Source organism: Symsagittifera roscoffensis, chromosome 5, assembly GCF_963678635.1.
Source record: "Symsagittifera roscoffensis chromosome 5, txSymRosc1.1, whole genome shotgun sequence".
NCBI classification, from domain to species: Eukaryota; Metazoa; Xenacoelomorpha; order Acoela; family Convolutidae; genus Symsagittifera; species Symsagittifera roscoffensis.
This window is the reverse complement of record NC_087066.1, coordinates 48,101,264-48,117,448: the sequence shown is the minus strand read 5'-3', so window position 1 is coordinate 48,117,448 and position 16,185 is coordinate 48,101,264. Positions and strand designations below refer to the sequence as shown.

Here is a 16,185-nt window from a genome sequence, read left to right as displayed (position 1 = left end):
TTACTGTCTCTTGCAAAGTGAAGTTTGAAATTTGACGGAGAAATAATACGAGGGTCTTCTGATTTCTCAATAACAAAAAATTTAATAATGTTTTTTTTTTCAGATAGCAAAATAAGAAAAAAATACATTTTTGAGAATCAAAAACGTGTTTAGCATTTCAAAAATAAGAACTCTTGACTATTCAAAATAATTAAAATGATACAAAAAGAAAGTTTTTTGAAAAAAAAATGTAGCCATGGATTTGAGTTCATGGTTTGTTCAGCAACAAGTGGATATCGTCAAATAGTAGAAAAAAGGAGTCCATGACCAGTAAAGGCAAAAGCTCCTTAGAGGATGCGCATGTTTAATCAATCTCATCTATGATGCGTATTCATGACATGAATTGTCTCACATGAGTTAAAGAAAAATGCGGTAAAATCTTTTAATAATAGCATGATTTGTTCCGAACTAATGAGTAATAAATTTGACTTCAACAAAGTGACATTCAAGATATGTTCATCAAACTGTCTTGAATATTTGGCGACCAAAATTGAAAAAGATATCGAAGTCTACAGTAAGTCAACAGGGACAACTCAGCCCCCCTCAACTTCAAGGCGCAGCCCAGGACCCAACCAGCGGTTCTACCTCAAGTGCCATAATCAGAGCCCAAGTGCCAATCTACCAAAAGTGCCATAGTCAGAGCCCAAGTGCCGGTCTACCAAGTGCCATAGTCAGAGCCCAAGTGCCGGTCTACCAAGTGCCATAGTCAGAGCCCAAGTGCCGGTCTACCAAGTACCATAGTCAGAGCCCAAGTGCCGGTCTACCAAAAGTGCCATAGTCAGAGCCCAAGTGCCGGTCTACCTCAAGTGCCAAGTCAGGCTAGATCCATTTCAAAAACATTTTTTTCACATCCATTTTGTGCTTATGCTTGAAAACTATAGTCAATCTACAAAACTTCTAGACCAAAAACTGAAAAAAAAACAGGCCTGAATAAAATTTTCAGTAAATCTCCCCCTCAATCATAAATCATTGTGCTTGTACTTGTCAGCCAAAACCCACACTGTGCTAGATTTTTTAATTGTGCTAAGCTTTCGTACAGTTTTTTTTTACGAAATCTACAACCTCCAATGTGAAATCTTAGTGCTGAATTGGTCAATTTGATTTTAATCCTCGGGGTATTAAGTTAGTACCTAAACACACAAAAAAAAATACTGATAGCCAAAACCCGATAGCCAAAATCTTTTAGCCCAAAACTAGCTGCTGCGAATTTTCAAAGGCCAACGTTTTCTTTAAACCCATATCTAAAAAAGGTTTTACTAGCCACATCTACAAAAGTTTTACAAAAATTTTGAAAGTCTCAAAATTTTTCAAACTCATTTGAACTCTTAAAAAAGAAAAGAAGAAAGTTTCACCGCTTAGTCCTTAACCATAACTAAAAAGCTCATAACTGCGTGAGCTGTAGCTCACTTTGTTTCATTAACCACCGGGTTAACCCTCTGGCTGGTTGACTTTAACAAAAAATTAAACGTAACTTATAGTAAAAACCTTGAGAAAGCTCAAAATAAAAGCTTCATTACCGGAACTACTTTGCGATCGCTGCCATCCGAGCTCGTAAACTTTTAATACATATTTTCTACTCTTTGTACTACTTTCTTGAATGGCTCCAACAAAGCCGACCTTACAACAGCTACTCAATCAATGGAGACGCCGCTACAGTACTTTCGAGGAGCTTGAGGAAGAAGTAACGAGGCAAATAGCCAACTCAAGCGAAATCGAGTACGTTAAACTCAGTTTTGAGGAGATAACCACTTGTTTTGATCTGCTTGATACGCTCGCAGACGACTTAGCCGCGTTTTCTACTCAAGAAGCACAAGACTGCCTCAACACTGCTTCAACGCTACGAAAACGAAAGTGCGACCTACTAATCAATGTTAGAAAATACGAAAAGGTCTTAACAAACGATGGTTCAGTTTCCACAAGGTCTAACAGCCCACTTAGAGTGCAAGGCACATCTGCAACAGCTAGTGTACCAGTAGGAAGCTCAAATACTACTGAAAACTTGGCCAACAACTTCATCAGTACTACGGCTGCCGACTTCTCAACTTACACATCCACCTACGGCTTGAGTACATTCGACTTAGACGCTCCCCAACGCTACAGTTTCCCACCTCTACCGGGAACCAACAGAGCTATGGATCAGACAGTCAACGGTGTCATCACTACTTCTACAACTGATTTCAGATCAGTCTCGCCGTCTGCAAACCCGTGTACTTTCAACTTTTGAGCTCCACTACGATACAACTTCTCGCCTCCACCAGTTTCCAATGAAAATCACATTTGGAACGACAACTCAAGACTTGAAGCCCAGATGTCAACTGGCAATAATCGATATGGTCTGCTAACAACTTCAATTGCAAATAGTCCTGCTACTACATCTGAACAGTTCGTTACCAACCACTTTAACGACCATCATAGGACTATCCTACAACCACACGAACAACAACGCAACAGCCTTTTCGATAATGAACAAAGACAAATCACCAACCACACTACCAGTCATCCGACCACTGCCATCAACTACAGTTTGAAAGGATTCAAATTGCCAGATATAAAACTACAAAAGTTTGACGGCAACCCACTGGAGTGGTACAACTGGTTCGAACTCTTCCAGACTGCGATTGGCAACAACCCATGCCTAAGCCCGGTTGAAAAAATAACTTACTTGCAGTCATTATGCACTGATAATGCTAAATCTTTAATAGAGAGCTACGGAACCAATTCTTCTCAGTATGAACAGGCAATACTTGAATTAGTGCGTAGATACGGTAACCCAAAATATGTGGTGTCAGCGTTCATCAGGGAACTTGAAAAGTTTGACAAATTGATACTAAGCGAACCACAGGGTTTCATAAGATACGCTGCTTTCCTACGGAAACTAATCCACAACTTCGAACACAACGGCTACACCGCTGATCTAAATTCTAGTAACCTGACTCGACTTGCTCGATCAAAACTCCCAGTAACTCTACTAATGAAGTGGGAAGAACACTGCGTGCTGCACGATCTCGATTATGCTACACTCAAAGACTTGACGCAGTACCTCAATAACTACTCGCGAGCATGCGAGAACCTGGACATAGACCCGTCGACTCCAAACCGAGCGGGACGAAATCGCCAACCTATGAAGCAACAACAACCCGACAGCCGACCCAACCAATTTACTTTTATGTCCAGGCAAAACTACGACAAATCTTCAGGCATATCAGCAAGACCAACAACTTTAACATGTTCAATAGATAACCAAGTTCACTACGTTGGAAAATGTCCGGACGTTTTGAAACTTCCCGTAGATCAACGGGCAGAGCTGGTGAAGCAACATAAGCTGTGCTTCAACTGCTTAGGCCAACACAGATTTAGTGAATGCACATAGTCTAAGCGATGTTTCATCAACAACTGCGGAGGGAAACACCATTCAACTCTACACATCGACAAAAAACCGTTTCAAACGCACAACCGAAAATCAAATAACATGCAGCTTGGCACTACAGTAACCAAGCCCTCGGAACAAGCTGAGGATCCAATCCAAAATACAAACAACATCAGAAATCAGTTACAATTTATGCCGGTAACACTGTTTAACAATGGCATCAAACTAGATTGCTACGCCATACTCGACAACTGCAGCAGCTGCTCATATATCCTCAGCAAAACAGCTGAAACACTTCAGTGCAAACCAAGCCAACAACTACAGCTTAGCGTACGAGGTGCTTTCAGTAACGACAAAGTGTCTTCCTCGCTGGTCCGGCTTAGTATCGGACCACATAACGCTACAAAACCTACTTTCACCCTACAATCAGTCTATTCAGTTGAAGCTCTGAGTTTTGACGCTATCGACGCAAACAACCTTAACAAACGTGCTCACTCTACAATCACCTTCGACATGTCAACTTTCCTGAACTAGGCGACAACACAGTTCAAATATTGCTTGGCGTAGATGCTTTCTGGAATATAGCGGAGCGCGATATCAGAAAAGGTCCTACAGGCACCCCCTACGCTGTAAAAAACCTACTAGGTTGGACGATCACTGGCCCACTCAACCAGAAATCTAATAGTTCCGGACCAAGTTCACACTCAACTAACTTCATTGACTTAAATGATCAAGAAGACGCTAATCTCACTGAATTAGTGGAAAATTTCTGGAAAGTAGAAGGATCAGGCATCCAGGAAGATAACAAAGCTACATACTCTGATAAAAGCAAACGACAACTAAGATTTATGGAAAAAAGTATTGAGCACGATGGAGATCGCTACAAAATAAATCTGCTCTGGATAAACGAAATAAAATTGCCAAACAATTATCCGGTAGCTAAAGCTCAACTGCTATCGCTACAAAAACGGCTCAGAAAAGACCCTGAATTCATGCAACTCTATGAGAAATCGCTTACTACCGACCTGGAAAATAACTACGTCAAGCCCGTTACTTTCCAATACCCACAACCTGAATTACTTTGGTACCTCCCACATCACCCTGTAACTAATCCAAACAAGCCCGGAAAGGTACGCAGAGTGGCCAACGCCGCCTCAACGTACAAAGGCGTCTCGCTGAACTCTTGCCTCGAAACTGGACCTGACCTCCTGAACAACATGTTTGGACTTCTACTTCGATTCCGGGAAAAACCTGTGGCTGTATCAGCGGATAATGAAGGTATGTTTATGCAAATAGGTATTAAAGATGAAGATCAAAATGCGCTTCGCTTCCTTTGGCCTACTAAAAATGGTATCAAACAAAACCAATACACGCGACTTATCTTTGGTGCAAAATGCTCACCATCCATTGCCATCTTTGCGCTTCATCAAACAGCTGCCGTTTACTGCATAACCAAACCCAGTATTGCTCAACTGCTTCACAAAAGCTTTTACATGGACGACTTCGTTCACTCGTTCAACACGACACACGAGGCTAGAGACTCTACTACGCAACTAAAATCCTCCCTAAGACAGGGGGGATTCAACCTAACTAAGTTCGTATCTAACACTAATGACGCGATCTACTCCATTGATGGAGGCGAAGTTTCTACTAATGCTACAGTGCATCGTGTTCTGGGTGTCAAATGGGACACAACTGACGATACGATGTTCGTGCAACCAACAACCAAGCTAAATAATACTACATCATCTACACTCCGAACAGTTCTCTCTACAGTAGCAAGGGTTTTCGACCCCTTAGGCATCCTAGCGGCGTTTGTCATAAAACTCAAAATTCTTCTGCAAAACTTGTGGAAGTCTGGTATCTCTTGGGACGAAACTGTGCCCAGTGACTTTGTTCCGATAATTGACAAATGGGTTGACCAATGCAAACAAGTACCCCCTGTTAGACTGCCGCGCTTACTTGGTCCACAGCTGTCACCTAGTGATATACAGCTTCATATTTTCTGCGACGCGTCGCAAGACGCAATGGCTACGTGCATCTACTTCCGAACTGCTTGTAGCTCTGGCATACACGCTACTTTCTTGATTGGCAGAACAAAGGTAGCACCACTGAATCAAGAGAGCATTCCTAAACTGGAATTACAAGCCGGCCCTTATGGGTGCTCGGCTATGCAAGTTCGCTACTGATGAAATGCGATTAAAGCCCCACTCCACTCACTTTTGGACGGATAGCACTACTGTTTTGTCCTGGATCGCTTCACCTGGTAAACTGAAAACTTACTGCGCAAACAGAGTTGGTGAAATACTTACTTTATGCAAAGCCGAACAATGGAAACACATACCTGGTAGACTCAACCCAGCAGACAGTGCTACACGAGGAATTGAACTTAAAGACGTAGCAAAGCTCTGGTTGGATGCACCACAATTTCTACTCAACAATGAGCCTATTTGGGGGACCAACGAAATAATGGAACAAAGTAATGCTACAACGGTTAGCCCCTCAACTACACCCTTAATCGATTCTTCCAGGTTTTCAGATTGGTTTCGATTAGTTCGGGTCACAGCTCGGGTTATAGTTTTTGTCGATACACTTAAGGGAAACGGCAAACGTTCTACCACTATGGAAGACCTAGAAAAAGCTAAGCTCCTCCTTTATCAACAGTCCCAGCAAGAAACCTTTGGTGACATCTACAATCAACTACGAACCAAGCAACAAGTTGAAAACAAAGACAAACTGCAACAGCTGTCACCTTTTCTCGACAACGGTGTTATTCGCGCGCGAGGACGACTACGAAACTCACCTTTACCGGACGCAACAAAGTATCCAATAATTCTTAACGCAAAGGACCCAATTGTGCGTATGATGATCGAGAGCGCTCATCGCCGCTGCATGCACCACGGCACTGAGCACATTCGCAACTACCTGCAACAAAGTTTTGTCATCATTGGGCTCCGAAAAACACTCAGACAGAGAAGACATAACTGCTTTCTCTGCAGAAGATTCCAAGGCAAAGGGCTACATCCACTCATGGCCGACTTGCCGCCAACTCGTTTCGACGATCCGTCTGACGACCCATTTCCGTTCAAAAACACAGGAATTAACTATATCGGGCCATTCTACATAGCAACAAAGGATACAACTGAAAAAAGCTATATTTGCCTCTTCACATGCCTCTCTACTCGCGCGGTTCACCTGGAATCGACAGACAACCTTACTACGAACAACTGTATAACGGCAATTAGACGTTTTATTGCTAGGAGAGGCACACCTAAGCTTTTAATCTCTGACAACGCTACTTACTTCGTCGGCGCGCGTAAACAACTACGCTCAGAACCAATCAACTTCAACGAAACCACCCTAACTGAAACGCTACAAATCCACAATGTTGAATGGAGCCTAAATCCTCCGGCTGCCCCCCATTTTGGCGGCGTGTGGGAGCGACTCGTCTCATTAATAAAACGAGCATTCTTACTAAATCTCGGTTCTGATCGACTATCAAGAGATCTATTTGCTACTATCGTAGCCGAGACCGAGGCAATCCTCAACTCACGTCCGCTAACTCATGTCAGTAGCGACCTTGACGACGACCTTCCACTAACACCCAACCACTTCTTAATGGGTCGTCCATTCGTCTACGCTCCAGCAGCAGCCTTCTACGAAGCATCTACCAGTAAACTGTCAAACAAGTCCTGGAAGCGAGCAAAAGATAGACTTGACAGCTTCTGGAGGCGTCTACTTAAAGAGTACGCTCCGACTCTCATCAGAAGGACTAAATGGACGCAACCCGAGGAACCACTCGAAAAGGATGACCTCGTGTGGATACTTGAGGACTTTACACCACGAGGCATCTGGCCACTGGGTCGAGTGTTAGAAGTTTTTACCGGCTCGGATGGCATCGCGCGCTCGTGTAAACTGAAAACAGCCCTAGGTACTTTAACAAGACCAGCGGTGAAACTTGCCCTCGTAACCCCAAAAAAGAAGATTTAAGACCACTTTAATTGTATTACTACAACAACAACAAAAAAAACTTGGCTCAACTCCTTCCCCTTCGGTTCCAAATAAGATCTCCCTCCCCCGAGGATATTCATGACATGAATTGTCTCACATGAATTAAAGAAAAATGCGGTAAAATCTTTTAATAATAGCATGATTTGTTCCGAACTAATGAGTAATAAATTTGACTTCAACAAAGTGACATTCAAGATATGATCATCAAATTGTCTTGAATACGCATCTTTTATCGACCTTTTTTTAGCGTTGACTAAATTGATTTTCTGAGCTCTCCTAAAGCGCTGAAAATACCCTTGAAAGAAAAACATGCCAAATGAGGCGTTTTTAAGCACTTTAGACGCTGCCACCTCAAAATTAGTTAATCAAAATTAGCTGCCCCTCGAATCCCTGAGGCGAGAGGCGTCGCACCCACACCCCTCCCCCTAAGTCCGCTAATGATATTGATATTGGTCAAAACCACCTTCATGGGAAGAAGTGTACAGTGCTGATTTGAATTATCCGGACAAAGCGCATTAAACTAAAAATTTAGAACGCGTTGAAATAGGTAAAAAAATTATGAAGACAAAATTTTCTTAGAATTTAAGTAGAATTAATATGGTTTTGGAATTTGTTTTGCGATATTCTGGCCCAAACTTTTAACCCAAAAAATTAATTTGTGCTTCTTTTAGTCATTCAAGGATGATGCCAAAACTACTTGGTTGATCACTGACATCATTATATAAAAGTGAGCCTCTAACGTAGCCAAAGTATTAAGAAGGGTAGACTCTCCAAAAAATGACAAAAATTGTTTAAAAAGAATTGTTTTATATAGTAAAAACAACCTTTTTTGTCTATCAAACAAAAATTAATTAAAATATAAAACGTTTTGGAAAGCATACCCAGCTTAAAGTTTGTTACATAAGAGGCTAACTTTGATCAATCCAGTAGTTTTGGCGTAGTTTTTGATTGATCAAAAAAGCCAAAAGTGATCCATTTTTGACATACATTTTTGAGCACAAAAAAGTTGTACCATATTAATTCTGCTGAAATACTAGCAAGTTTTGTCAACATCAGTTTTACCTAAATACAGCTCAATTTTAGAAAAAGGCGTTTTCAATTTCTAGCTTTTTAAAACGCTTCTAGCTTTTTAAAATTTCTAGTTTTAAATTTCTAGCTTTTTCTAGTTTTAAATTTGGTCCGGATAATAAAACAGCAAAGTCAGCGCTCAAAGTCAGCGCTGTATAAACGTAAACTTGGTTATGTTTTAGTGAACTTGGTTATACTTTTTTAGCATGCTCCCCCTTTAGAACTCAACGTACAATGTGAAGAGTTTACAAAGCTAAGAGCAACGAATGATTTTAAAATGAATAAACTTCTATCATCTTTTGCTGCAAGAGTTATCTTTGTGTCAGCGTTGCTGATGCTAAACTTGCTTTATTGGGTGCGTCTGGACACGCCACGTAAGGACATCGGGCAACCGCTGGTAGTAAAAATGAGCAGAGATTTCAAGTCATCTTTCATTCAGCCAGAGAAGATTGAAGGATCTCGTCAGAAATTGATTTATCTAACTCGTATAATAAGCAACGATTTGCCACCAATGCATTTTGAGGACCAAACTTACCTAAACACGAAGGCCATTTTGAATCATGAGCCGTTGCCTTCAAACTTCAGGTAAGGAACTTTCTAATCGTCGTGTGCTTTTTGACGCATTTTGAAAGTGTCCCTTTTTTACGAAATTAGGCGACTCCTAATGACTCATCTGTTAAAGCCTTTTTGACATTTTCAAAATACTTAAGAACTGACTGTTAGTGACTGATACCGATTCAGGTGCTAGGTAAATCAGACGACATGACATTAAGACGACAAAACATTCAGACGACAAATGAACATTAAAACATAACTGTTCGAATGGAAGCGAAATCAATCTTTTTCTCTGAAATACAATGAGGAGAATTGCGTAAATTGTCGTCTTAAAGTCCCATCAAAACGGTTATCGTCTTAAAGTCCCATCAAAACGGTATTCGTCTTAGTGACATGTCGTCTTCCGAATAATTTATTGATGTTTGTTCGGGCACTGTGGACTAAATATAACTGCCCGCAACTAACAAAAGTCGACCAAAAGTTTGGTGAAACTTAACATTTTCATCTGATTTTGGTTGTTTGCCAGACGCTTCTGGGTGATCTACTGCGTGATGAACAAAACCACTGAATTGCGGTTGGAGAAATTGATCCAGTCAAAACAGGAGAAGTATCACATTGTCCCCTTTTCAAGTTCGAAAGACGTTGCAGCAGTGATAAAGGAGACTTTGAACAATGACAGGGCCAGAAATATTGGAGTGCAGATGAGTAGGCGACAATAAATTACAATATCAGACACTGCCAAAATATCCTTCAAAGTGAAAAACGGTTTTTTTTCTATTTCATAATTAAAACTGCGAGTTTTTGTTTAATTGTATTAAGCATAATTGTTCAAAATGGTCGATAAATCGGGTGGTCGATAAATCAGTTCTTTTCCACCCCCCTCCCCACATCTCAAATTTTCAATTTTTCGGCTGAATGCGTGATTTTACAATAAAAAGTATGCTGAACAAATGTTTTCACAATAGTTAGTTTGTTCACCATGCAATTTTTCATGATATTATGGCAACGTAAAGTTAGTTTTTCAAAACGGAGAAAATCAAATGTAGGGGAAAATGGTTAAGAGCCGATAAATTTCAATGACAATCGAAAATGGGGTATGTCGAGAAGGGGGTGGGTTGTTAAGACGGCGGAAGGGGGCTTAGAGTGGCGAAGAAGTTCCTATTGTCAAGATCAGTGTTTGATATTTGAATCCATCTGCCAAAGGCTTCGACGATGGGGCAGAGTGGGTCCACAGTCTTGACGGTTGTCAGTTTCTAACCGGGGAAAGTATTTCCAACTTGGATCGAGCTTTGAACAGCTTGAAGGACACCCAAATTTTCCACTTTGTTCCGCTGGTGCGACTTTGGTACAAAATCAACGTTACGGAGGCGCTTGATTACCAAACACTTTTTCCTTTCGTTTCGGGTCTGGAGGAGGCAACGGTCGTGGTGAACAAAAAGTTTTTGGAGCAGAGACCCAAAATCGGTTTTATCAAAGAAACGAAAGGGTTGATTTACGACGAAGACCGCACCTATGCACAAGCCGAGAAGCTAACGTTCTTACAAAATGCCAAAAGGAATCTAAACTCTACCTACATCAGCTGTCTGCAGGTTGTTTATTCTTTCATTTTCTTCTTGCGCTTCAAAATTCCACTTCAAGGTTAGAATTTAGTTTTTTAAGAAAGCATAAAAAAACAATTTTTTTTGAAAAAATTTGCACCATAAAAAGGGTTAAGCTAAAGCTGAATGTACCTGTTGGTGCTTTGCTTAAGAATATGCTCTACGGATAGGGAAACTTTGAATAAACTTCAAAATGCCTGTTTGACATAAAGTTAGACTTTTGCCACGATCATTGCAGTTTCACTACCAAAACTACCACATCAGTTTCCCTGCACAAATTCTGAAGACTTCACATATTCAGGAGTTATCCATAAAATCCTTTTTTTCTTGAACCCTTAATCTCAAAATTGGCAGGGGCGTTTTGGAGAAGGTCATCCAGTCCGCAGTCCGGATTGGCAAACGCCATATTTATCTAACCTCACTGCGTTGAGATTGGTCAGCTGACCTTGTACATTGATGTTGTTATAACTTTGTAAAAGCTCAGACGTTGAATAAAGAGTTTACAAACTTGTCGTTGTTATTTGAGTTCCGAACCGACAATTGTAGTTCACCAATCCTTTCGGAATCGTTATTATAGATATCTCATACCACACGTATGACATGCCTTAACCAGCAGGATTTATACAAAACACACTCAGTGGTAATCCATTTTGGGAAAAAGCATCGGAAGAACGGCCAATAGAATGGTTGAAATGGTACAATCATAGAGATGGCAGTGTTCGCAAAAGACGGAATAGAGATCCGATGGTTGCGGGACAAACCAGAACTAGTGGAACCATAGTCAGAGGCGATTAATTAAGTGGAAGTCCACGGCGAGGCAGAAACCCGAAAGAAAAATCGAGAGATGAGAAACAAGAAGAAGAGAGTCAAATGCCAAGAAGCTCGCGCAAAAGACCTACTATGCAATTCATTTGCATGGGACGAGGCAGACGCAAAAGTAAGAAGCTACTTATTTCTATGCTTAGGCACAGAGGAGCAACGATAGGTACAGCAGAAACCGCAGGGATTAGATAAACAAGCTGCGACGACAAAAGACCTAATGCGAGTACTAGAGGATACTTTTAATCACTGAACGAATCATCGCTTTTGAAAGGTTTAATTTTGTTGGTCATAAACAAAACGGCAAATGTATAGCTTGAGCAGTTTCATGGAGATTTGGTAGACCATCACCTGCGGGATAAAGGCATAGAAAATCATAAAAATATGATGGAAACAAATCCATTCAAACTATCGATGTCAACTACATTTAAACAAGAACTACTGAGTTACAGTTCGAGTTCGAATTCGAGGTCGGGGCGGCCAAGCTCAATTTTAAAGCAATTTACGAGGAAGAAACCAAAGAAACGACAAAATTATACACGTGTAACACAAAATAGAAAACAACAAAAGCACCAACAACAAAAACATTGTTACATGTGCAACGAAAATTTCGGCCGAGACCAAACATCAGCAAACACGCCCGGCAAAAGATGAATTTGAGCGAAGTGCGCAAAACGAGGATATTTAGCCAAAGTGTGCAGGTCTACCAATTTTAATTATCTACACAAAAGAACTGAAGAACAAACAGAAGAAGAAGATCATACCAATGATTTCGAAGAGAAAGACCCAGTTGGAATCGCCGATTTGACATCCAATAACGTATGCGAAGAATTCCCGCGGAATAGATTTTTGGTAAGGCTTCATCTGAAGTATTTCCAATAAAAAAAATTCAGCAAAAAAAAACAGACAACAATCCAAACGGACACATCGTCAACGTAAAAGCAAAATCTGATGCAATTTTCGCTATTGTCGATTCGGGAAGCCCAAAGTTGTTTGATGACAAGAAAACTGCTCAATGTTTGCGGAAAAACGACAGTTCGAACATATTCAAATACATCCCACCGGAAAATGCGACGCGAAACCTGGAATACTACAATGATAAATTAATTTTTTCAAGAGCAAGAATGATTATTGCATTGGAATCCGGGGAATGGACCAATCAATCAGCCCCATTTATCATATTCAACGATCAAAAAGCAAATAATATCGGAAGAAACCTACTATCGCAAATTATATAATACTTGTGAAAGATAAGCCAAAACATTGCCAAATGCTGAGCACAGATGTGATGAACAATTCAATCATTGATATCAAACAGTGGGTAAAAGACAACTTCATACAATTATGCATAAGAATCGGAAAAGTAAAAATCACGTGATGAAAATAAAATTTATGAAAGACGTGATCGCTAATCATCATAAAGGACGCCGAATTTTGACTCATCTTCAGGAAAGTGTCGAAAAATTTTTGTACAAATTGATAGAGCTTAAGCTTCTTATAAAATTGGGCAAAAACTTAGACAAACATTTCATTATTTTAATCGTTATTACCGTAATAAATTGATCAGGCGGTCAAATTGGCACAGGATTCAAAGAAAAAAATCAAAAGATTTTTTTTTATCAAATGCCATAGTGAACTACTATAAGACAAAATCACACAAATGGTAAAAATGGACTTGAAAGGAGGACAGCATCGCACAATCAGTAAAATTGGACTGTAAAATCGAACGCTTATTTGCAAATCCCATTGGATCAACGAACCAGAAAACAATGTAATTTTAGCCTCATCGGAGGCAACGCCACAGAACTGATCACTTTCAAATAGGCTTCTACGGGCTAACGGCTATGACAGCGGAGTTTCAAAAAGCCATAGACCCAATGATGACAAATCGCCAACTTATAGTAACTAAAGGATTGCTAGAGATACACAAAAACACACTTAAATTCGTTTTACAAAGGTTAGACAAAAAAAAATTTTGCTATCTCCTCAGACAAATGTAAGTTTGCATGTAAACAGATCGAAAGGCTAGGCTATAGTATAGATGGTGAAGGCACAAAATCACTTATTAGAAAAACAGAGGCAATTAATAACTTACTCCGCCAAAATCTTTCAAAAAGTTACATGAGTTCAATACATCAACTCATAAGGTGCATTTCCACATCTATTCCAAACTGCTGCTGCACTGCGATCACTCTCAAAACACAACATTTAACAAAATCATAAAACTAGTTTCAGAGATAACAAAATAAACGTTTTGACCAGAAACCTAGAAACCCGCGTGGTTTGCCATGTATCAATCTTCGGCCTAGGAGCGGCACTTGAACAACACACTAAGGAAGGTTGGGCGGAAATTGCTGGGTCTTCAAGAATTTTAAATTCAATGGTAGAGAAATACCCGGTAAACGAACTTGAAATAATCTGAGTAGTTTGGGCAATTGAACAATTTAATTTTACATGTACGGAAAAAACTTTATTGTCATCACAGACCATCAAGCTTTGATCAGGGCATTAAACGGAAGCAGAAAAACAAAATTTAGTCAAAGTGTGCTAGCAAGATGAATTGACCGAATAACTCCCTCCAACTTTGAAAAAAAAACACTTTGCGAGAAACAAATGGGGCTGAACAGACTACATGTTGCAAAATGGAGTTAGATTGGCAATATTCCCAAGCGAGTATAATGAGGAACTTCTGGTAGCGTCAAAAAATTCATTCATTAAAAATCTTATCCAAAACACATACACACGAAAAAAAAAGAAAAATTGAGGCGGCAAAACTACTACAAAAGATTTGAGGATGGATTTTTACCGGAGAGCGAAAATAGTAACAAACGAAGAAGAGGAGAAAAAAAAACTAACAAAATGTTGCAAGGAGATTCGGACAGCGAATAAAATTTGACAGATTTACGCTGGCATTGGGGAAAGACGACAACATTAACAAAGTTTGAACGTTGAACAGCAGAAAACACAGACAAAACTTCGAGTTTTTAAACTAAATTTTTTGTCAATTGTCTTTTGATTTTTTTTTAAGCCATCAATCAAACATATATTCTTTTTACAAATTTTACGAAATACAATTTGTTTTAGAATTTTGGTTGCCTGAGTGCGTTGCTTCTTTTGATATTTTTTTCCATCAATTACCTCGGTCGTTTTAGAGTAAATCATGATTAATTAAAAAAAAAACAAATTCACCCATCAGCACTATGAATTTTTGCTGAAAATTCGAAAAAAATGACCATAGCAATTCTGGTAAAATTCCAACCAATTTAGGTTCAGTTCACTTTTTGTTTCAATGCGTTTCAATTTCTAAATGTACGTTTTATTCGGTTAATTTAAAGCAGGACTGAGTATTCTGTTTTATAATATAATATTAGCGACATGGGCCCGGGGACGGATCTAAGTTTTTCCCGAGGAAGGGCTCGGACTTTCAAAAAACATTCGCATCTTTTATCGACCTTATTTTAGGTTTGACTAAATTGATTTTGCGAGCTCTCCTAAAGCACTAAAATACCCTTGAAAGAAAAACAGGCCAAATGATGCGTTTTAAGGCACTTTAGGCGCTGCCACCTCAAAATTAGTTAATCAAAATTAGCTGCCACTCCAGTCGCTGAGGCGAGAGGTGTCGCACCCACACCCCTCCCCATCGTCATTACAGACCATCAAGCTTTGAGCAGGGCATTAAACGCAAGCAGAAAATCAAAAAGTAGCCAAAGTAGGCCAACAAGATGAATCGACCGATTAATACCCTTCAACATTGAAAAAAAAACTCGGCAGGAAAGAAAATGGTCTGAATCTTTGCTGGCATTGTGGAAGACGAAAACAATAACAAAGTTTGAACGTTGAATAGCAAAAAACACAGACAAAACTTCGAGTTTTTAAACTAAATTTTTTTTCAATTGTCTTTTGATGTTTTTAGGCCATCAATCAAACATATATTCTTTTTACAAATTTTACGAAATACAATTTTTTTTAGAATTTTGGTTGCCTGAGTGAGTTGGTTCTTTTGATATATTTTTTCCATCAATTACCTCGGTCATTTTAGAGTAAATCATGATTAATTAGAAAAAAAACAAATTCACCCATCAGCACTGTGAATTTTTGCTGAGAAATTCGAAAAAATTGACCATAGCAATTCTGGTAAAATTCCAACCAATTTAAGTTCAGTTCACTTTTTGTTTCAACGCGTTTCAATTTCTAAATGTACGTTTTATTCGGTTAATTTAAAGCAGGACTGAGTATTCTGTTTTATAATATAATATTAGCGACATGGGCCCGGGGACGGATCTAAGTTTTTCCCGAGGAAGGGCTCGGACTTTCAAAAAACATTCGCATCTTTTATCGACCTTCTTTTAGGTTTGACTAAATTGATTTTCCGAGCTCTCCTAAAGCACTAAAATACCCTTGAAAGAAAAACAGGCCAAATGATGCGTTTTAAGGCACTTTAGGCGCTGCCACCTCAAAATTAGTTAATCAAAATTAGCTGCCACTCCAGTCGCTGAGGCGAGAGGCGTCGCACCCACACCCCTCCCCATCGTCATTACAGACCATCAAGCTTTGAGCAGGGCATTAAACGCAAGCAGAAAATCAAAAAGTAGCCAAAGTAGGCCAACAAGATGAATCGACCGATTAATACCCTTCAACATTGAAAAAAAAACTCGGCAGGAAAGAAAATGGTCTGAATCTTTGCTGGCATTGTGGAAGACGACAACAATAACAAAGTTTGAACGTTGA

The 16,185-nt window shown here is 39.7% G+C and overlaps 4 protein-coding genes across 4 annotated transcripts in view; 3 read left to right on the top strand and 1 right to left on the bottom strand.

Moving 5' to 3' along the window:
• The window catches only part of LOC134846979 (tektin-4-like), a 145,278-nt gene that overhangs the window by 38,167 nt on the left and 90,926 nt on the right, over positions 1 to 16,185 (bottom strand). The window lies entirely within an intron of this gene.
• LOC134846764 (uncharacterized) lies at positions 2,348 to 3,409 on the top strand. The gene has a single exon (XM_063864156.1). It carries the CDS (start codon positions 2,348 to 2,350, stop codon positions 3,407 to 3,409), a length of 1,062 nt encoding a protein of 353 aa, XP_063720226.1.
• On the top strand, positions 4,399 to 5,595 carry LOC134846763 (uncharacterized). The gene has a single exon (XM_063864155.1). The coding sequence runs from the start codon at positions 4,399 to 4,401 to the stop codon at positions 5,593 to 5,595; it is 1,197 nt and encodes a 398-aa protein (XP_063720225.1).
• Positions 8,672 to 11,419, top strand: LOC134846762 (uncharacterized). Its single transcript, XM_063864154.1, has 4 exons — positions 8,672 to 9,070; positions 9,567 to 9,745; positions 10,244 to 10,678; positions 11,346 to 11,419. The coding sequence occupies exons 1-4, from the start codon at positions 8,763 to 8,765 to the stop codon at positions 11,417 to 11,419; spliced, it is 996 nt and encodes a 331-aa protein (XP_063720224.1). The 5' UTR covers positions 8,672 to 8,762.

Coding starts and splice junctions, on each gene's coding strand:
- LOC134846763 (XM_063864155.1), top strand. CDS start 4,399: ATGCAACTCTATGAGAAATCGCTTACTACCGACCTGGAAAATAACTAC.
- LOC134846762 (XM_063864154.1), top strand. CDS start 8,763: ATGAATAAACTTCTATCATCTTTTGCTGCAAGAGTTATCTTTGTGTCA. Junction 9,071..9,566: donor CCGTTGCCTTCAAACTTCAG/GTAAGGAACTTT, acceptor GTTGTTTGCCAG/ACGCTTCTGGGTGATCTACT. Junction 10,679..11,345: donor CTTCAAAATTCCACTTCAAG/GTTAGAATTTAG, acceptor GTACAATCATAG/AGATGGCAGTGTTCGCAAAA.
- LOC134846764 (XM_063864156.1), top strand. CDS start 2,348: ATGTCAACTGGCAATAATCGATATGGTCTGCTAACAACTTCAATTGCA.